This window comes from Corapipo altera, unplaced genomic scaffold (assembly GCF_003945725.1).
Source record: "Corapipo altera isolate COAL_440 unplaced genomic scaffold, ASM394572v1 104, whole genome shotgun sequence".
In the NCBI taxonomy this organism is placed as follows: Eukaryota; Metazoa; Chordata; class Aves; order Passeriformes; family Pipridae; genus Corapipo; species Corapipo altera.
Genome location: NW_020884920.1, coordinates 6,454,562 through 6,475,439, shown reverse-complemented (window position 1 = coordinate 6,475,439; position 20,878 = coordinate 6,454,562). Strand labels below are relative to the sequence as shown.

The window sequence follows — 20,878 nt, the reverse complement described above, 5'->3', positions numbered from 1 at the left end:
AGTTGCTGTTCCTGAGGGCCCCGGGGCTGGGTTAGTGATGGGGCACTGTAGGGACATCGGCTGCCAGTCCTCAGCCCCACAGTTCCACGTGGTTTTAACTGGGATCTCCACAAGGTCCACGGTTTGTCACACAAGGAATAGCTGGGAGCAGCCCCAAGGTGTTTGGAGTGTTCCCACTGAGAGCTCTGAACTAACCCTGCCCCTGCTCCCCTGTTCCCTCCAGTTCCGGCACAAGGTGAGGTTCGAAGGGATGGAGCCGCTGCCCTCCCGCGACTCCAGTGACTCCAAGTCCTTCCGAGGCCCAACTCCTAGCGCTGCCTCCGACAGCTCCAGGGCCTCCACGTCCTCCAGCCAGCTGGACGGGCTGAGCCTCGTGCTGAGCACCCGGGACAGCCTGGAGGTGGACGCCGACATCCAGCGCCTCCTTTCCCTCTTCGAGATGCTGCTGGCCCAGTTCGACCGCGTCAACCAGGTGACAGAGGACGTGTCCCGCATCGAGCTGCTCCTGGAGGGTTCCCAGGGCCGCCGCTCCCGGAGGAGGCCCCGTGGCCCGGAGGACGGGCTGGGCAGGGGCTGTGTGGGGGGACCCTCCCCCGAGGTGTCGGACACGGACGTGCAGCCCCCGCAGTCCCCGCGCGGTGCCGGGGCCATACCGGGCAGCCGGGGCTCGGTGCCCAGCCGGCTCCTGCGGGCGAGCCGGGGCGTCAGCGCGGTGGCCCCGGGCAAACCCTGTGCTGTGGCCGCGCCGGCCGTGAGGAAGAAGCGGCCCCTCCGCGCCAAGAACAGGGTGCACCCCACGGTCAAGTAACCGTGCGTGGGTTATGGGTGCGGGAGCGATGCCCTGGCAGGGCACAGGGAGGGTTCGCCAAGGGTGGGCTGTGCCCACCCTGCAGCCTCGGGAGCTGCCCCGCGGCTGGGCCGGCCGGGGCACACGGGGCGCTCCCCCACGCCGCTGGCACGGCCACCAGCCTTCCCGGACCCCCGGGGGCATTCCAGTGTTACAGAGTGGGGAGAAGGCCGAGCCTTTCCCCTGGGGCCGGGCAGGTGCAGGAGATCCCCGTTGGAGAGGGGACCGGGGTGGGTGTTAAGTGGCCCCAGCTGCGGGTGGTGATGGGGGTGGGAATTGGGTGAGGGGGGCAAAGCTCAGCCCCTTCCCTGCTGGCTGTGCCGGATGGGAAAGGACAGGAGAGCCCCAGGCCTTGAAGGTTTGAACCAAGTCTTGGATTTTTGTCGACCAGACGCACTGTGGAGGAAAGCAACAGCTTTCGAGAAGGTATTTAACCCACATTGTTTTTTAAGCATAAATAGATATATAGATAAATGCTATCTACGCCCAGATCAGTTAATTTCCAGTATTGGCTACTTTTATCCTCCAGAAATTGGTACTATTATTTGTATTTAAAGAAATCCAATATTTAAAACAAAGGACGTTGCAAGCTCCAAGAGAGCCTGGCCAGGCTGGGGGGGACAGGGAGCAGCAGCTCAGCCCGAGGGCTTTGAGACCCCGGGGCTGCTCCAGCCTCCTCCAATTTGGGGTTCCCAAGGTGCTGGTGTCACCGTGGTCCCCACCCGTCCCTGTCCCCCCGCCGTGGCCCCCAGGCACTGCTGGCTGCTTGGCTTCTCTAACCCAAGGAATGTATTGCCCTAAGTATATGTATTTTTTTGGTTTACTTGTTCCTATGTACTGCCCAGCACTTTAAACAAGGCTTTCCTCGGCTACAGTGACACGTGCGAGCTAAGAACGGGATAATATATCACAAAAGCAGTATTTTGTTTGTTTAAATCATAAACTGAAATGGGCAGTGAGGAGGCGAGTGCAGCCCCTGCTCAGGCAGCACCTTCCCTACAGCACAAAGGAGCTCCTGAGGGAGGTTTTTTGGAGTCCCTGCAGCCCTGCCCCCCAGGACTGGCCGTGTGCTGGGCTACAGCTGCTGGGCTACAGCTGGGCTGTGCCACGGGGCACCCCCAGCTCACAGCACGGGGGTGCAGAGCAGGGCCTGGGCCCCCCCGGGGTCTGCGTTCCCCTCCTCAGCCCCATTTCACTTTATGGCTATTGTAAGTAATTTATATGGGGTGTGTTTGGTTTTTAAATGTATATATTTTTGTATGTTTGCTATATTTTCATAGCATCGGTACCGTGTTTGAAACATGTAGATAGGAGACAGAATACTATTGTCAGAGTTATTTAAAGGATGTATTAAGTGCTTCTTCCTGGGAATGTCCCATGTATATAAGGATTGGGTGTCTGTGTGTGTGTGGTGTGTGTGCTCCCCAGGCTGGCTCGGGGCAAGGGGGGGAAGCCCCCAGGGGGTTCCTCCGTGTGTTCCAGAACCTGCTCCAGGCTTTGGACAGGCCAGAGGGTGGAGGGGAAGGCTCAGGTGGGCAGTGCTGCAGGGGAAGTGCCTCAGGGTCGGCTGCATTGTGCCTCTGATGCTCCTGGAAGCACCTTCCCATGGCAGGGGAGACCTTTCCAGGGTCTCCTATGGCACTTCCATCACTCCATCACCTGCTGAGCCTCCCCTCCAGCCCCAGCTGTGCTGGATACTTTTTAAGATTTCATTCCATGATCCATGTGCTTCCTTGGCTCCTTGGCTACATCCCATCTGGGTGGTGCAGGAGGACAGTGAGTACTCTTTGTTGGCTTTAGGACAGGTCTAAGTTACCTCTGGAAAACTCGGCTGCTGTGCAGGACAGATGCTGTGGAAAGGTTGCAGAGGGATGAGGGCAGGAGAAGAGAAAGAGGATCAGTTAAAGTGAGCTGGTGGTTGGTCAGCGTGGAGGTGCTGGAAGAGCAGATGGCACAGAGAAGTGGAAGTGTAGAGGGGAAATCCAATCCTAGTAACCAGGACACGTTGGTAATGGCAGGAAAGGCAGGTGGGAGATGATAGAGAAGGTCAGAGTCAGAGGCCCCTCCTGCTCAGGGGCAGGAGATTACTGGAGCAGGCAGAACCAGCACTTAGTGGCTGAGCCCAGGGCTGGGGCCAGGCATTGGTCAGCTTTGTGCTCTGTGCTCCAAAAAAACCTCTGGTTTTCAAGCCAGAGATGTAAAACTGTTGGCCTTGGATGTTTTGTTCCTTTAGCTTCCCAGGCAGCACAGCACCAGGCTCTGCTCTGGCAGATGTCTGTGACTTATTTGGTGACAATGCCAGTGCAAGCCCTGTCCCCAAATCCCCAAGGCAGTAACAGGAGCAGTGGTGAGGTGTCCCAGGGACCTGGAATGTGTCCCTGCAGCTGATCATGGCACAGGGCTGGAGTCACATCCAGCTCCTAAGCTCCTTGCTCCACTCACAACTGCTCTGGCGCAGCCACGTGGGTGTAGATCCAGGATCCAGCCACCCCCAAGGCCCTGGGGGAATGTTTAGTGATTGAAATGAACCAAATGAACCAAGCAAGTCTTGGAAATCTCTTGAAGAGCCAAAAATTTCAGTTCACGACCCAGAGTTTAGTTCTCAGCTTGAGTATCCTCATTAAAAGAGGTCGGTGGTGAAGTGCAGGAAGGAGAGATGGAGGCAAGAGGGGTGAGCAGGGCCCCAACTGCCTGGAGCAGCCCTTCCTAAGCTAAAGGGGGGGAAGCTGTAACAAGGACACTCCCCAAATCCATCAGGAGTTTTGTTCCCAAGTGCCTGTTCCTTACTAAGCTTGCCCTGTGTGTATGTGTGTGTGTGTGACTTGATGTGTGTGACTTACCAAGTGCTTCTTCTAATCAAAGAGGAGCAGAAATGGGATCAGACAACTGCCCTCCCTCTGTCCTCCCCTGGAAGAACGGAGAGCAGCTCTGCCCCCCCCCCCCCCCCCCCTGTTTCCTGAAGAGCCCAACCCCTCTGTGGTGGGCAGCACCCACAGCTTCCAGCACTCACAGTTCTCAGAGCAGCAGTTATTTGTTCAAGCATCCCAGGGTCCCCTCAGTGTCCCAGCTAAGGCACAGCTGCAGCCACAGGGACTCAAGTCAGGAGTTACACCCTCACAGCAATAAACTTGACTTGCAGCCCTTGCCAGTGAATCCCCCTGAATGTATATTTCTGTGTCTGTAGTCACCAAGAGATGGTTTCTTATTTATTGTTGTAAATCTCACAACGCTGCATCAGGATCAAGCTGCTTAAATGAAAAGCAAAACCCCGATCCATTAGTTCCAAGGGAGAGGGAGGGACTTCTCTAAGTGCCTTTTTTCTTTTTTTTTAAAGAACAGTGATTGTGAACAAAATGCCAGTGGTTCCTGTCGGGTCAGCATTTCACTGCAAACAAAAATGGTGTGTTTTGTAACTGTGGGGATGTTTCTTAAAAACTGACAAGGTCAAATAAACACTGACTGCTACAACCTGGCTTGGGTGGTTTTGTCTCAGTCCCTGCAGCCTCTCATTGGGGGGAAAAGCAGCTCCAGCCAGGGCTGCTTCCCCACCCCATACTCATGCTCTTTGTGTCCAGAATGTTAATTAAGGTCTCCTGCACAGCTTCCTTAAATCCTCCAGCCTCTTAGGGCAGCTCTGGGCTGGCATTAGTGACATCAGCTCCTGATGTCACCTGAAGGAGACTGGGCCAAGGCAGAGTGTGGCTCCAGGGCTCACACAAAGCTGCCCTGGCTCACATGTGGTGGGCAATGCCCACAGAAAAGCCCCGTCCCCACTGCAGAGGTTACCTGAAGCTGAACCACAAGGAATATCCCAGTACAGGGGCTGGAACACAGCCAGGAATTCCCCCTGTGTCCAGCACTGGGAGGTGTGGGGGGTGGTTACAGGAGCAACACAGATCAGGAAGCTGAAAGGGGGGAGGAGGAAGGATTTACATGATTAGGAAACAGTTGGAACCTTCCCAGGCCAGCAAGAACCACTGACCAGACAAATACTTTATTTCCTTTACGACTCAAACACTCAAACACAACAGACACTTGGTTCCCAAACACCCTGCACAGGCCAGGGGGGCCTTTCTGTCCCCTCCCCTGGTACTTCACAGTCCCACGTGCACATTGCACTTGTCTTCACCTCACTGCTGTCAGCCATTCCCAAATCCAGCTTCCCAGGCAGGGCCAAAGCAGGAGATAAAGTACTCACAGTATAGTCCAGCTTACATGGTGTCTCCCAGTTGGGTAGTGTAGTGTCTGGTGCCCATCTCAGCTCAAGGTGGGCTACAGAATCCCATTCCAGCTGTGCACAGCTGGGCTGGAAGGGCCTGAACCTTTGAGGAGTCCCAGGAGAGACTGTCACTGTTAGTGCAACAGGCAAAACTCAGGCAGAGACGATGCCCCAAGACATGACAACAGTCTCCCAAAGGGGTTACCAGGTGCATGGAGAAGGCTGGGATACCCCAGCATTCCTGCAACCAGTGGAAGTTCTGCAGATGGACCTGGAAGTCGGGTCTGGCCTTGGGATGAACACCTGGAGTCAGCCCCCTGGGTCAGACTGTTCATCCCCAGGGATTCCTGGCCCAGCTCTGCCATTCTGCTGCTCCACCTCCCTGTTTGCTGTTACTTCTGGTAGCAAAATAATTTCTGCCGTGACTCTCTCAAAATGCAGAAAAACTCTTGGGAATTTAAGCAGCATTTTGGGCAGGAGAGAACCCAAATTAACTCTTTCCAGAGCTGGTAGCAGAAAGAGTCAGAGCATGGAGAGTTCAAGTGCTGAGAGACTCCAGGTCCAGGTAGGAGCTGGGATTCCAAGGTGCTCAAAAATAGCAACTGGATTTTCAATACTTCATATTTCGTTCCCAATGAAGTCATCAAAAATCCCACAATTCCTGCACCTTCATGTAAGGATCTGCAGAATATCATCCTTTGTCTGCTTCCCCCAGGAGCTGGTGTGGAAGGAGTCCAAAGGAAGGTTCTGCAGGGAAGTTCCCAACAGAGACAGAAGCCTTGAAATACACCAAATAAAACCAAACACGGTGGGTTGGTCCTCTCCGAGCTCTGCTGGGAATACAGTGTGTCCTCCTCGGGGAAGGCCGAGGCAGGAACATCCAAACCTGGCAGGGTTCAATGCCAAGCCCACATGCAAGGAGCACATCCAGGCCTCCCAAACCCTGTGTCCACACAGGTGCCAGGATCTACACGAACTCGGTGAAATCGTCCACGGAGGAGATGAGCCGCTTCCGCTGCCCCGTCTCGTAGGTGGGCGGCGGGTCCTGGGGCGCCTGGGGAGGGGGCTTGCTGGGGGCAGAGGGGTGCAGCTGCAGGGGAAGGCCAGGGCTCTGGTACTGCGTTTCCTCCCGGAGCTGGAAGGCAAAGGAGAGAGGTGGCAGCTGACTTTACCTGCCTCGCTGGCGCTGAGCAGGTTCCAAAGCCCCGGAGCGGCCGCGCTCACCCGGTGCCGCAGCCTCTTGATGTGCCGCAGCCTCGCGATCCACTTGGAGGGGTAGGTGTCAGTGGGGTTTGAGCGGCTGTGGTGGACCTGGGAAGCCATCTGATTTGGGAAGGGGAAGAGAGGAGCCACATCAGCATAACCATGACAACAAAATTAAACAGAATTTTCAGTGCAGTTTGACAGCAACCGAAACACAGCTCTGAGTTGCGGCTGTTCGTGTGCCGACTCTGACTTCAAGGTCAAGTAGAAAACTTAATTCTTTGCCTTAGCAAGCCCTGCTTCTTTCCTTGGCAGGTGGTGATGGCCCAAGGCACCAGCTGGGAGCCAGGAGGTCTCGGGGAGCTCAGGGTACTCACGTTGGCATGCAGGGCCATCTGACGGGCCACGAAGGGCAGGTTCTTGTCCGAGATGATCTTGGCAACGCTCGTGTCCACAAGACCCTCCATGTCTTTCATTTAAAGGAGGAAGAAAAAAATTATTTTCGCACAGTTAAGAACAAGCCAAAGCTTGCCAGTAACTAAATAAGTAATAGAAACCTGAGGAACTGTATCACAGAAGTTCCCACTGAGCTCCACAGCTCCCACTGCAACAGAACTTGTAAGAACAGCCTGCTGGGCTCTCACATGAACCGAAACATGAGCCAGAAACACCCACAAGTGCCCCCCTGGTAAGAGGAAAACACCAGCACCAGCACTGTTGAACTCACATGGAGCCATGTCTGTGTCCTGCAGTGCCAGGAGGGACAGCAGAGGCCAAAGCCACAGGGAGCTGCACCTCCCCTCTCCTCCAGCATTCCCAAGTATTGCTGGAGGGATTTACTCTACTGTTGGCATTTTGTCTTAACCTTGAGTATGAGTGGTACAATGGGAAGATACCTCTTATCTTGGGGAAGATACAGGAATAGGACAAACCCAGATCCAACTGGGCAAACTGGTTCCAGAGAGTTTCTCCTGGAAGTTTTCACTTTTGAAACACAAACCCAATGCGCAGTGAAGGCAGTTACTGACCCCCAACATGGGAAAGGCTGAGGGATCCCCACCTTTCCGACACTGCAGCGTCACCAGGTTACAATCATAGTCCAGGGGGGTGATGATCACGTGCACAAAATTGAACTGGCCCTAAGGAGGAAAGGATAAAACAGTCAGAAACATTTCCCTGGCAGCATCGTGGCCTGTGAATGCCATGAACACACATGTGAACCCACCAAGGCCAACAACTCATGCTCTCCACACTGTCTGCTAAGGTACCACACCAGATGGAGATTTACAACACACCCACCAGGAAAACCTTGTACCTTTATTGTTCCCAGTTTGAAGTCCTCTCCTGAATCATTGTAAACGATGGAAACAAAATCATTCCCCAGGTGCCTCTTCTTGTCACAGCGATATTTATCCAGATCCTTGGTGGGCATCAGAGTGGCAATGTGGAAAATGGCTGGAGAGGGAAACAAAAATCCTTAGGTTGGGCCGGGAGAGCAGCAACAGTCACATGGCAGAGAAAGCAGTACCAGCACCAAAATAATAAAAATACAAGTTGTGCTCCCTCAATAAGTTTGTCCCTGTGTGTGACAGCTGATCCAGTCCCACGGGTTGCTCCGACAGTCCCTGGAGCACGGAATGCAAGTGGTCAGTGGGAAGGAGCAGAGCACTGTGAGGAGCAGAACTGGCTTTAAGGAGGAAAGAGTTAAAATAGCTTAAATCAGGACTTGCCCTAACTGAGCACCAGGACCTGCAGCATGGAACTGGACTTGTGATGAGCAGAGCTGTGTGGAAAAATCAGGGAAGTTCACCACGGCCTGTTGGATCACCGTTGATTTCTGCACTGTGGGTGCTGCAGGGTGACACTGCAGTGCAATGAGCAATGGCCACAGCAGTGACACCCCCTGCTCAAAATCGCTCTTCAGAGAAACAGAGCAGAGCTTTGACACCACCTTCAGTGAACAGTCTTCAGAGTAGCTCAGGAACAACCAGCTTATTCTGCAAACCTCCACACCAAACCCTACCGACCCTTAGAGAGCAGGCCACTTGAAAAATGCAGTGATTTTTCTTTTCTTAAACAAGGCAGGTCTCTTTAACACATGGCTTGCAGAGATATCAGAAAGAACAAGAGCCCCAGGTCACCTTCCCTCAGAAAGGAAACAATGTGCAGAGGGCAGGTCAGTCAAGAAGAGACAGACCATCCTTCCAGCTTCTGGAGCCACCTCACCTTGCATGATGTCATCGTGCCAGCAGTAGGTAAACTGGCCATCCTCCCCACACACGTCCAAGCCCCCGAGGTAGATCTTGTCTGGCTGACAGTCTTTGAGCTCAATGAGCTTCCCCAGCCCCGTGAGGAACTCGGTGTAGCGATAGGAGCCGTGCTCGTTGGACAGGATCGCGATCTCGTTGTTGCTCTGGGACACAGGAATGTGGCAGAGTCACTGAGTGCCGAGGGCACCAAGAGCACCAGTGACCAGGTTATCACCTTCCTGGGATTAGTCACTGCCCTCCTAGAAGGGCTTCATGCAGGCACTGATTTTTACTGCAAGAAACTAAGGAAAAGCAAGGCCTGCAGGAGCAGGACAAACCCCTCAGCTGCAGGGGTGCCCGGCCCTGTGCAGGGCCTGAAGGCCCTGCTCACACTCACCTGGCCCTCCCCAACATAGAGCACTGCAATCCTGGGTGTGTCACACTCACCTGGCCCTCCCCAGTGTACAGCACTGCAACCCTGGGTGTGTCACACTCACCTGGCCCTCCCCAACGTAGAGCACTGCAACCCTGGGTGTGTCACACTCACCTGGCCCTCCCCAACACAGAGCACTGCAATCTTGTGTGTGTCACACTCACCTGGCCCTCCCCAACGTAGAGCACTGCAATCTTGTGTGTGTCGTACGACGGGATCTGGTCCAGGAGCTGCACCGACCTTTCAAACGTCTGCAACCAAAGCACTGGTCACACCTGAGCAGCCTGGACCAGGGCTGGGTCTGGGGGGGCTTTAAGGTCCCTTCCAACCCGAGCCATTCCAGGATTCTGTGATCTTTAAATATTATCTCCACACATTCAGTGCCTGCACTAAAACCCCTTCGGGACAGAGCAAGCACAGATTCCTGACCTTCCCTAGTGTTTTCCCTGCTGGATGCTTTCCTGCATGGGCACAGTGCCTGCCAGCCCAGGGACAGGGCAGTGCTCTGTAGCATCTGGCAGCAGCTCTCCCGGGTTTACACTCCAGGTGACACTGATCTGCCCAAGTGCATGGGTTGGGTGCATTTGTCACGACAAATCACATCCTCTCTTCACTTCAGCTCCAGGCGTGGAAAATGGTTGTGTCTCTTGCTCTGAAGAACATTTCTGGCCTCATCACACCTGGGCTCCCTCCTGCCTGACCACCCACACCCAAAGCGAGGGGAATCTGTCAGCAGGAGCCTGTGTGGGGCTCAGCTCTCCAAAACCCCACTCCAGCACTACTTCTCCAGGAATTTTATGACCAATATCCCATAGAACCACAGAATGCTTCTTGCCCATCCCCAATTACACGGACGGCTGACAGGTCACCTAATGCTCAGTTCTCATCCTACCAGCAAACCCCCAACTCCTCAACTGTCCCTGCCTTCTGTCCAGGATTCTGAAACACCACCAGTAACATCTCCCAGTACCCAAAATCCAATCCAGAGCCATAAAGCAGGAGCCACCAGGATTGGGGCACAGAGAATCTCCCATCTGTGGCACTGCTGGTAGGAAACACCTTTAAATTGCACCACCTGAGCTGGACTTTTGCAATTATCATTTAAAGTCAAAGAAAGTAATGAGGTTAAAAAAGTAACTACGAGAATTTACAAGAAATTCCTTGCCTACCTCATTTGGCAACAAGAGGGGCTTGTTGTTTTCATCACCAAAGAATGGGGAGTGATACAACTGTAAAAACACAAAGCTAAGGGAGAGAGGGAGGAAAAAGTTCCGTTACCATAAAAGTTAAGTCAATTTTGATCTGCTGGATGCAAGAACATTATGTACAGCAGAAAAATAGGAGCAATGAAAATGCTAACAGGGTATATTACTCATCTTTCAGACACTTCAGGTGCCTGGGCTACCTGCAGTTTGTAATAGACCCCTGTCAGAAAAACAATGATGTGTCAAACAGCAGCAGCCACACAAATTCCCTGTTCAAAGGCACAGAATGCCCTCCTGCCTCACAGCTCCAGGGGTATTTCTGAGCTATCAGACACATGACTGCACAGACATTTCCATTCTACCTGCCCTCAGTAAGATGAAAATGGTCTCATCATGCAATTTTGGGCAATTACTGTTATCTCAAGTTCAGAAAGTAACAATTATAACCCTTCTATTTTTCTTAGGATTTTACACATTATATTTCTTGAAATGCAAAACTAGCAATTCATGCTGCTCCCAGCAGAATTAACTCTAGGTGACCTGCAGTTGAGCCACACACCTTAAATTAGCATAGATTAAGAACATGAGGAAGCTATTCATCTACTTCTTTCACTGTTTAGAAGTTCTGTTTCCTAAATCATAAATCTAATTCAGTAGTGGGCTCAATATTTCTGTATTGGCTCCTTAATAAAGCAGGTAATTAACCTTTTCAATCAGGTACTGCTTTGCAGACCCCACGACAGCTCTGGATGAGCCCAGCAATGACGCAGCAGTTCCGAGCTCCCATTCTGGCCCAGAGAGCCCCTCCACCCACCTGGGGTTTATCCCGGGGACTTTCTCAGTGTTGGAGGCTGCTGTCCTGCCCTTGAAGGCATCTCTCTCGATCCTTTTCCCTCTCCTGGACGGGGCAGAGTCGGAGATGGTGTATCCCCGGGGCCGGTGTCCCGAGGGGGAGCGGGGAGAGGTGGCGGCTCCGGTGCCATCCAAGCCCGACCCGGTGCCCCTGGAGTCCTCCCCCCTGCCCAGCCAGCTGCCCAGCCCTTCCCCTTCCAGGTTCCCAGACTGGGATTTGGATTTCACTTCCGTGCTCAGCCTCCTTGTCACTTCTCTGCCATTTGCATCCTTGAGGACCTCCTGCAGTGTCTGGAGCTCAGGGGAGGAGCTGGACTTGCTGAGTGGCTGGGATGGCTGGAAGGAGAGTTCCTCCAGCGTCCGGCCGTCCTCTCTCCCGATGGGAATTCCGCCCTCCACCAGGTCTTCTGACTTCATTGATTTGTCTTCTTGGCTGGAGGTGGAGGAGGACTTAAAGAGAGAGAAACAAAGATGAACAGTTTTCATGGAATCATAGAATCCCAGAATGGTTTGGATTAAACCCCATCCCATCCTACCCCCTGCCATGGGCAGGGACACCTTCCACTAGCCCAGGTCGCTCCAAGCCCCGTCCAACCTGGCCTTGGACACTTCCAGGGATGGGGCAGCCACAGCTTCTCTGGGCAACCTGTGCCAGGGCCTCCCCACCCTTACAGTAATGAAATTCTTCCTCTTCCTGAGAGCCAAAATAAAAGCTGGCAACAGCAACGCTCGAGGCACCCTGACACTTCCAGGGGAAGGTGAGCAGGGAGGTGCCAAGCACAAAGTAATGTGGATCAAGGACCCTGATAAAACAGAGTTTTCCCCTGCAGTCCCCCAGGCCATCCACACTCTCAGTGATGGCTCCACTTGGATGCCATCAGCAAGTTGTTCCCAGGGTGCCAAGAGGGAAGTCACGGGTGACTCTGCCGTGGCTCTCACCCAGGACACGCTGCTCCCCCTGGTTCTCCTTACCCTGCTGTAGGACTCCTGGCCTTTACCAAACCTTTCCTCGCTCAGGACGTGCTCCGAACACGATGTCTCCATGTCCTCGCTCTCCGGAGACTCCACCGGGGACTCGGTTTCCTTGAGCTCCATCTCGCCCGCGCTCCCCTCCTCCAGCACCACGGCGGATTCTACGGAGACACAGGGCAGGGCAGCTGAGGCGTGGGGAGGGCCCAGAGGGGCAGGCCCCCATCCTCTCCTCTGAAGTACCAGCCTTTTCCCTACGGGATCTCAACGGAAGGCCATGTGGAATGAGTGCTCTTTGATTTCTTGGCATGTCAGACTCGCTCCGGGTTCCCCTTTGGCACCGGAATAAATCCCCCTCACAGCAAAGGGCTGCCTCGGGCAAAGGAAGTGCAGTTGTTTCCAATTGTTACTGATGAACGAGGAGGGGACAGAATGAGGAAATGGGAGCTTGGACATTGGTTACCAGGACAGACAGGAACTACAGAGATGTAGGAAAGCACAAGACTAGTGCTAAAAGTTCACTGAGACATCAGTTCTGTGCAAGTCTGCGACACAGGGAGTTTTTCTTGTACTGAAATGCAACACTCCTGTGCCTTGAGGCCTGGAAGGAGATAAGAAATTTTCCTAGGAGCCATTTCCTTGCAGTTTGGCAGTTTTCCTGGTATATCTCAGGAGAAGCAAAACAATTCAGCCCTGAACATGTGGAAGGACAGGAGCAGGAGTGACACGGGCACTGCAGCAAAGCTGCACTGGCACCTGCTCAGACAAACAGGGAATGGAACCACACTGACAAGAAAACTCCTTGGAATCCCTGCCTACATGGAGGATTTAATGTGGGATCTGCTCCAGGCACTGACCACAGGGATGAGTCTGACCAAAGGCTCCTCTTGGCCTTGCTTTTTGTCCTGAGGAAAAGGCTGGAGAACAGGAGGCTTCCCATTATGCACACAAGGGACTGGAAGACCAATCTGAAAGGCCAAGATTTGTTTTCCAAAATAATAATAATAAAACCAAAAATTAGCACACACACACAGAAAAAAAAAAAAAAAAGGGAAAATCAGCAAAATTAAAAAAAATACAAAGAAAAATCACTAAAGCAGCTTTTCCTGGATTGATTTCAGCTCGCAGGACCAAAGTTATTTCAAAGAAGCAATTAAGAGTTAGCATTGCACACACAAACCTTCTAAAAAATACAAAACAAACCAAAAGGAACCAAAACAACGTGCTGATCTGGTTAGCTGTCCAAGCCAGAACACACCTGCACATAGCCAGTGCTTCCAAGCTTCCCTCTTACACCTCTGCCAAGATTGCTGGTGCTTTGAAATAATCCAAGCACTAATTATTCTTTAGGTGGGAAGAGAATAACAGGAGCAAAGAAAAGTGCAGAAAAATATTTAACTGCAGCAGCTTTGTGTTGCTTTGAGAGGCCTCTGACAACACCCACCAGCAGCTCAGAACACCCCAGTGCTCTACAGGGAGTTTTCCAGTGAAGGAAAGAGGCAGAAAGACATTTGAACCCTCTAATTAAAATCACAAAGCACTGCAGGTTATCAAAGCAATGCAGGTGTTGTGCTCATAAGGTGTGTAATTTGATCTCCACTTCATTTAATTACAAAATCAATTTTACTGAAGTGGAGAGAGATTTTACACTGTTATAGAGCCTCTAAAAGGTAGAATTTAGCAGGTTTTCTGCTGATATATTTTTTATTTATAATACTCTTAACCACCATCCATGCTAGTGTCAAACTTTACATATACTTCAAAAATACATATATTTTTCTTTCATATCTTTCTGTGTCCAATTCTGGCAGATTCCTGTGGGCTGAGCAGCCAAGGACTCCATTTCAGGGGAGCTTGTCCTGCAGCACATGCTGCTCTTCTCACAAGTGGGAGCTTTTACACTGAGCAGAACACAAAGCCAATTGTAAACTGAAGCTGAAAATGAAGAATTCAATTAATCAAGGCACCCAGACAGGTCGTTTAACACTCTGCCTCAGGACTCACAAGCCACCCCAGCTAAAACCAAAGTTTCTTTAGGAAATTGTCTGCACTTGCAAATGTTGGATCTGGCTTGGACTTCTTCATGCTAGTCAAGATCCCATTTGTTGAGAGTGATGAGACTGGGGACAGACAGGAGACATGGAAAGGGAAAATGAGGGATGAGGGATACATTTTCTATGAATCAGAGGTGTTCTTCTATGGCAATACTGTTTGTTGGTTTGTTTTTTTTTTTTTTTCCTTAAAGATATATAAATATACCTGCCCAGGATATGCTCCTGTGCAACTTCCCTTGACAACTGGACTGGTACATGGAAGAGAAAGAGGCCACTGCAAAGGGAAATCAAGTGAGCAGCTACATCAAAAGGAAGGAGAGACTATATGAAAATAAAAAATATAAAAAAATTAAAAAGCACAGAGTTCAAAATGTAACCAAGAGCCTATTTTAAAACAAATAAATAAATAAATGAAACAAAGGAAAGAACAAGCTGGGATAAGCTCACTAGATGCCAAAGGGGTATTTTAGGGGTACAAGGTCTCAACACAAATAAGGGAGGCATAAACACATCCAACAGTGTAGGCTCCAACTGCTCCCTTTGCAGAACACATTTGGGGAGGTTTAGACACAGAAAATTCCTTCCTGCTATCCCAGCACTCACAGGAAACCAGGCTGAGCCCCTCCTGACCTACACACTCTTGGCACAAGATCATTTTTAAACCCACAGAAGAGCAGAAACACAGGTATAGACTCACAAAGGTTTAACCTCTGAAGAGGCAGAACAACAGGCACGTGACAGTCTGACAGCAAAACTTCTTCCAGTCATTCCCAGCCAGCTCCTGCAAGTCTACTGGAGATGTTAACAAGGATGTGGCCAAAATGACTCAGATTGGCACAGGAGTGGCATTCAGGTGGTGCTTTCAGCTCATCACTTAGCTCCTATACACCTCAAATTTGAAGGTTCACAGATAAGTGTTCACAGATAAGAATTTAAATTTTTTTGGTTTTAAGAGATGATAATTTGATTCTTACTCCAATTTTGTGTTTGCGGTTTCTGAAATCCTAAAATCATAACCTGCCCTGCTTAAAACAAACCTCAAAACTGGCATTTTTACCAGATTTCCAGGCAATCCATCTCCCTGCTCCCCAGCAAAGCCTGGTCTGCTGGTAGCACTGCCAGCAGTGCTCAGAGCCTCAGTGTGGGCATCATTGATAAGATAATGAGCAGGGATTACAGAAAGCTTTAAAAGCTGCGGGTCAACACTAATCTCCCAACATTAACAGCTTTTTAGGAGCTGAACTAGCATCAAAACAAATTGAGTGAAAATCCTTGGCCACTGTGTTAAAAGAAAGGCAGCAAATGAAACTCAAGTGGTTCAACTAAGGGCTAAACAGTCCTTTTCAGAGGTGGATAAATCCAACAGGATTTGCATTCTGATTATCTCCTGCTGTCAAGGCCAGTGGCATCTACCTGATCCTGGCTGGCCAGGTTGGGAACAGGCCCTTCCCCCAGGAACCTGCAGCTCTGAGTGCCCAACACAGACTCCCATACTGAAGACAAATGGAAATGGAAACACTGCATGGAAAGATCCATCCACAAGTGGGATGCCCAGATCAGCCCCAAGCAGGTGGAAGAGGGAACAGATCCACGACTTTGTTCATTTTCATTTGGGAACACACGGAACACACAGCTCCTCCCGGGAAGCTCAGGGACTCCTCTTCCTTCTCCTCAACAGAGAGGTGCTTTTCCCACGGAGCAGCAGAGGCAAGGAGGAAGGGAGTTTTTCACTGAAAACTCCTAGGGACAAGAACTGATTCCCCTCATGCTCCCAGCTGTGCTGCCCTAGAAGCCCTGCAGCCTCACAGTTCCCCCCGGGCCAGGCTCCCTGCCCGGAGCTCTCACCTGTGTTGGAGCGCTGCAGGAGCGAGGGTTTGGCTGTTCCCGTGGCCAGGCTGGAGGAGGGCACGGACAGGGATTTGTAAAGAGCCGTTTCCCGGTGCTCCTTGAAGCGCTCTGCAGCCATGAGGGCATTGGAGAGCTCCTGCAGGGGCATGTTGTTGATGTCTGAGGAGAACGGGCTGAGCGGGTTCTCCAGACTCATCAGCCAGCTGGTGTTACCTGGGAGGGAAAAATCAGGGAAGGGTATTGAGTATTCCCAGCTCAGGCTGAAAAAGCACAAGTTGTTTTGCAGTTTGCAAATCAAAATCAAACTGGACCAAGCTCTCGGTTCTTCTGCAGAATCACTTGATTCATTTCCTCCTCCCTGTGCTCTGCACCTCAACCCAAGCTCTTCAAAACCCATCCCTGGTAACTCATTACTACAGCAGATTCCCCAAAGTCATCCAAAACACTCTGGTATTTTAATTAATGATACCAGGTCAGTTGTTTTCTTGTGAACCAGATTTCAGCTGAAAGAGACAATTCCTGTTATGTGTTCAAGAATTTTGACCTTGAACATGTCGTTGTTCCTTCCCCAAGAGCAAACACCACTGTGCAGCTGCTCAGAGCTGTAGATGCCCCATCCCTGGAAGTGTCCAAGGCCAGGCTGGACAGGGCTTGGAGCAACCTGGGCTAGTGGAAGGTGTCCCTGCAAATGGCAGGGGGTGGAACTGGATGGCCTTTAAGGTCCCTTCCCACCCAAATCATTCCATGGTTCCACAGTCTGAAAAGGCAGCAAGCAATGAAGAGCAATCCATACACAACTAAATATGGATTGTTCTTCCCCCATGCTCTGGCTTCTCCCCAGGTCCAGGATCTCACTCCACACTCAGGGTCGTACCTGTGGGTCTGCGCACCAGGATTTCTGCCCACCCCTGGGTCAGCAGTGGGACATAGGCAGCCAAGTTTGCTTTTTCCTTCTGCAGGGGTGTCTGTGGAGCAGGATTAGCCTTCTCTGAGCGAGCTGCAGGAGCAGGAGGGCCCTGTGTCCCTTGGGGGGTGGAGCCACTGGCGAAATGGGAGCCTGAGCTGTCTAAGGCACCAACACGTAAGGCATGACCACCTGGCAGGACAGACACAAACCAAGGGAGAGTTAGCCCCCAAAACAGCTCAGGAATAAGGCTTTTAAGATCCTCCAGCAGCTGCATGCACAATATTGGGAACTGACCCAGTTTTTATTTTCCTTTTCATTACAATTATTACTGTTACTATTATCTTATTTCCATTATTAAACTGTTCTTCTCTCAACCCACAAGTTTTCTTACTTTTCTCCTTCCAATTCTCTCCCCATCCCACCACAGGGGACTGAGGGAGCATCTGGGTGGGGCTTAGCTGTCAAATGGTGTTAAACCACGACAGGAACCCAAGGGAATTTTACCTTCCCCGTGTTTCCTCTAAACCAACTTCTGTGATCACCAAGGCTCTCCTGCAAGGAGAGGGAAGCAGGAGGAGCCCCACCTGCCCATTATTCAACACCAAACAGGTCCAGAGCCCCAAAACAGCTCAGCCACAGGAGGCACTGGGACATTTAGACCTGTGACATGAACGCAGGGATGGCAGAGAGACTCCAGGACAGGAACTCACCCGACATGGATCGGACTCTGTTGCGAGAGCTTCTGCAAACCTGCTGCCCAGCCTGAGATTCCAGTTTGGCTGGAGCTTCTTTAGTCTGTCTCACTTGCAAAACAGGGTCTGAGCTATGGGAAAAGAAGATATTGGTCATGTTGAGACGAATCAGTCATGCTGGACAAATAAGACATCCCTTGTCTAACAGGAGGAAAAACTAAAAAGATGCACTGTAACAGTGGGTTAGGTTAAAGTTAGGTGGAAACTTCTAGAAATAGGAGCAAAAATTACCTTGATTCTGTGGGGTTTTGGAACTCTCCAGAGTCCAGGCCAAGCAGGGACCTTGTCCCTGTTCCAACACTTGTAGTGATGGTCACCAGCTTGTTACCAACCAGCCACGTCTTCGTCCTCCCTCCAGCCAAGAGAAACTCGCCCACGGGAGACCTGGGAACACACTTGTGATGAAAACCTTCCTCAGGAGGCAGGGAACAGAGCAGATTTCATGAACCATGCAGGAGAACCTGCTGCTTTCCTTCTTTATACAGCATCTGTACCATTCCCCTTGGCTGTCAACATATACATTATCCATCAGGATAATGCATGACCTTCTGTAGCAGAGACTGTGACTATCCAGCAAGGACATGAAACAAAGCACTGCTCCCAGAGCCTTCAAGGCATCTCCTTCAGACAGTTCCAGGCTGAGACAAAGGCTGATTGTCTCCAATGGACTTCACAGAATCATGGAATGGTTTGGGTTGGAAGGGACCTTCAAGATCATCCAGTCCCATCCCCTGGCACAGGCAGAGACACCTCCCACTATCCCAGGTTGCTCCAAGCCCCATCCAACTTGGCCTTGGACACTTCCAGGGATGAGGCAGCCACAGCTTCTCTGGGCAACCTGTGCCAGGGCCTCACCTCCCTCACAGGGAAGAATTCTAACCCTGCACTCTGGCAATGGGAAGCCATTCTCCCTCCATCCCTTGTCCAAAGTCCCTCTCCAGCTCTCCTGGAGCCCCTTTAGACACTGGAAGGGGCTTTAAGGTCTCCTTGGAGCCTTCTCTTCTCTGTCTTCTTTCATTGTAACCTCCTCTTTAGCCAAGCCAGATTTTATCAGTTAGGAAAGGCTTCAGAGCCTGGGCCTGCCAGAATCCCAACATGTCACAGGAATTTTCCACTAATGAGGTGAAATCTGATCCCCAACTCAACCCCTCTCTCCTGTGGTCAGTGACTGGTCCCATTACCTCTTTGGCACCGCAGTGAAGTTGGAGAAGACGTATCGAGCCATCATATCCAGGCAGGTCTCTGTGAGCTCCAGGTGGAGGTTTTTTAAGTTGTCATCAGCCTGAGCCATTGAATTTTCATCTGCAGAGCCCAGGCTCGAGCTGGTGATGGACGTTTGGATCCGACTGGAAGAGAATGTTTCCGACTGACAGATCACACTGCAGGATGCTGGTCCCTGTCACCCGACAGACAGCAGGACACAGACCCTGCCACACATGCACGTGCCAGATCAGAGAGGTGGCCAGGCACCAAACCCAGGGCATAGCAACGTATTTTTGGATCAGCCTCGCGTTGTGCTTCGCTGCCTGCCCTTGTAGAAAGGGTATTTTATCTGGAGAGACTGAGCACACTCCAATGTCAGTCAGCTGGCCAGTGCTCTCTGAGGTTGGTGGCCCATGGGCAAGTGCCCCAAGCAAGGAGTGAGTGGCAGCACCATGCTCTGAGTTCACTAATCTATGCTGAGGGCAAGCATCCCCTGAACCAGCACCAGCTTCCCAGGCAGAATGTTGCCCATGAGCCAGAAATTGGGGCACTCCAGATTTAATCCTGTGGTTTGCTTTTTTCTCTGTTGCATCTCTTCCATATATTGCTTTTTTCCCTCCAAATTCGACAGCTACGTAAAACCTAATTTAACTTGAAATAGAAAAAAAATTGCACTCTGAACAGGAAATTGGCTTTCAAATCAGCCAAGTTAACAAGGCAGCTTAAACCAGTTTCTGTAGCAGCCTGGACTACAGTATTTTACAAAGAAACTCCTTATGCCATTGTAATACAAACTAAGCTGAAGTACAGCCAAATTTTTTTATGACATGACAACTTCTTTGGCATCATTAATGGTAATTATCTGAATTTTTAGTTGCTACTACTTATACATAAATACAAGAGAAAAAAATCACCCAGTGATTAATGGGGATGTCAGAGAATCACAGAATCCTGGAATGGTTTGGGTTGGAAGGGAACTTAAAGCCCATCCAGTCCCATCCCCTGCCATGGGCAGGGACACCTTCCACTAGCCCAGGTTGCTCCAAGCCCCGTCCAACCTGGCCTTGGACACTTCCAGGGATCCAGGGGCAGCCACAGCTTCTCTGGGCAACCTGTGCCAGGGCCTGAGCACCCTCACAAGGAGGAATTTCTTCCATCAAATGAAGTGTCAGAATTATATTTATATCTGCAACTCAGTCACTTCGGTCTCTTCTCCCCACATACCATATATAGTCAAAAATAAAAACAAACCAGAAAATCAAGTTCCACTGACAGCAATCCTACAGATTAAGGCACAGATCTTCAGGTTCAGAATTAAAACCAACAGCAGTTTAACTCTCAAGGGAAGTGATCCAGAAATACATTTTAAAAACTGGCATCAACTGTTTCATCTTTCATGGGAGCAGATCAATGTCCGCAATCAAATCTTGTCAATCAATCAGATCAGTGTCTGAAATCAAATCTTGTTTTCTTAAGTTGTGAAAGCAACAGCTTCCCATGGGCTGAGCACACCCTTCACTGCTCTGGTATTCATAGCATCTTATTGGAGACCTGAATACTTCCATCAGCTCCTTTACCTCAACCAACAAATCCTAAACTGAGGCCAGGACTGTTCCTTCTAGGCTGGGAGGAAGGTCTCTATATAACTTTGCAGAGCTTCCAAAGTGTCTCCAAAGTGGGGCAAGTCACTACTTGGAAGGCTCAAGTTTTAGTCAGTTGTAACCAGATCTCTCACTTGCACAGAATGCAACCTTTTTCCTCTTTTTTTGGTGTTTTTTTCTGGGTGTTTTTTGGTTCCCCCCCCCCCTTTCACCATCTTTACTTTGAAACCACAATTTTTCATCGCTATAGCACCAGAGAACGCGGCAAAGTAACCACACACACACACAGGGTGTGATGGGACAGCCCAACATCCCACCTTGAGAAGCCACGGGACACCCGAAACCTTCCGCTGGGGCCAAGGCCAGATTTTGGTTGGGTACCAGAGTCATGCAAGCATCCCACATGCAAATCCCCCCTGCTACCACCCACCCCTGCAGGAAAACCTCCAAGGGCTGAGTTGCTCTTGGATTGTCCCCATTCAAAGTGCCTCTACCTGCGGACCACATGTTCAGACACACTGATGCTGCGGGACCGG

At 51.0% G+C, this 20,878-nt stretch overlaps 2 protein-coding genes across 9 annotated transcripts in view; one reads left to right on the top strand and one right to left on the bottom strand.

Annotated features, from left to right (window-relative positions):
* Positions 1-4,318, top strand: part of PKD1 (polycystin 1, transient receptor potential channel interacting) — a 51,560-nt gene extending 47,242 nt beyond the window's left edge. The window contains exon 46 of the mRNA XM_027656389.1: positions 224-4,318. Within this exon, the coding sequence (XP_027512190.1) occupies positions 224-808 (585 nt within the window). The 3' untranslated portion in view covers positions 809-4,318. The remainder of the gene's footprint in view (positions 1-223) is intronic.
* A 480-nt stretch (positions 4,319-4,798) lies between these two features.
* TSC2 (TSC complex subunit 2) overlaps positions 4,799-20,878 on the bottom strand; it is a 33,705-nt gene continuing 17,625 nt past the window's right edge. For 5 of the 8 annotated variants that reach the window (XM_027656813.1, XM_027656812.1, XM_027656805.1 and 2 more), the window contains 16 exons: positions 18,720-18,884; positions 17,770-17,922; positions 17,497-17,609; positions 16,754-16,975; positions 15,877-16,092; positions 14,237-14,305; positions 11,981-12,141; positions 10,971-11,458; positions 10,121-10,196; positions 9,116-9,202; positions 8,496-8,682; positions 7,585-7,724; positions 7,330-7,408; positions 6,647-6,738; positions 6,291-6,389; positions 4,799-6,201 (listed from right to left, as the gene is read on the bottom strand). In XM_027656813.1, coding sequence (XP_027512614.1) covers positions 6,034-6,201; positions 6,291-6,389; positions 6,647-6,738; positions 7,330-7,408; positions 7,585-7,724; positions 8,496-8,682; positions 9,116-9,202; positions 10,121-10,196; positions 10,971-11,458; positions 11,981-12,141; positions 14,237-14,305; positions 15,877-16,092; positions 16,754-16,975; positions 17,497-17,609; positions 17,770-17,922; positions 18,720-18,884 — 2,515 coding nt within the window. In that variant the 3' untranslated portion in view covers positions 4,799-6,033. The remainder of the gene's footprint in view (positions 6,202-6,290; positions 6,390-6,646; positions 6,739-7,329; positions 7,409-7,584; positions 7,725-8,495; positions 8,683-9,115; positions 9,203-10,120; positions 10,197-10,970; positions 11,459-11,980; positions 12,142-14,236; positions 14,306-15,876; positions 16,093-16,753; positions 16,976-17,496; positions 17,610-17,769; positions 17,923-18,719; positions 18,885-20,878) is intronic. The other 3 variants (XM_027656808.1, XM_027656809.1, XM_027656811.1) reach the window with 1 other exon arrangement.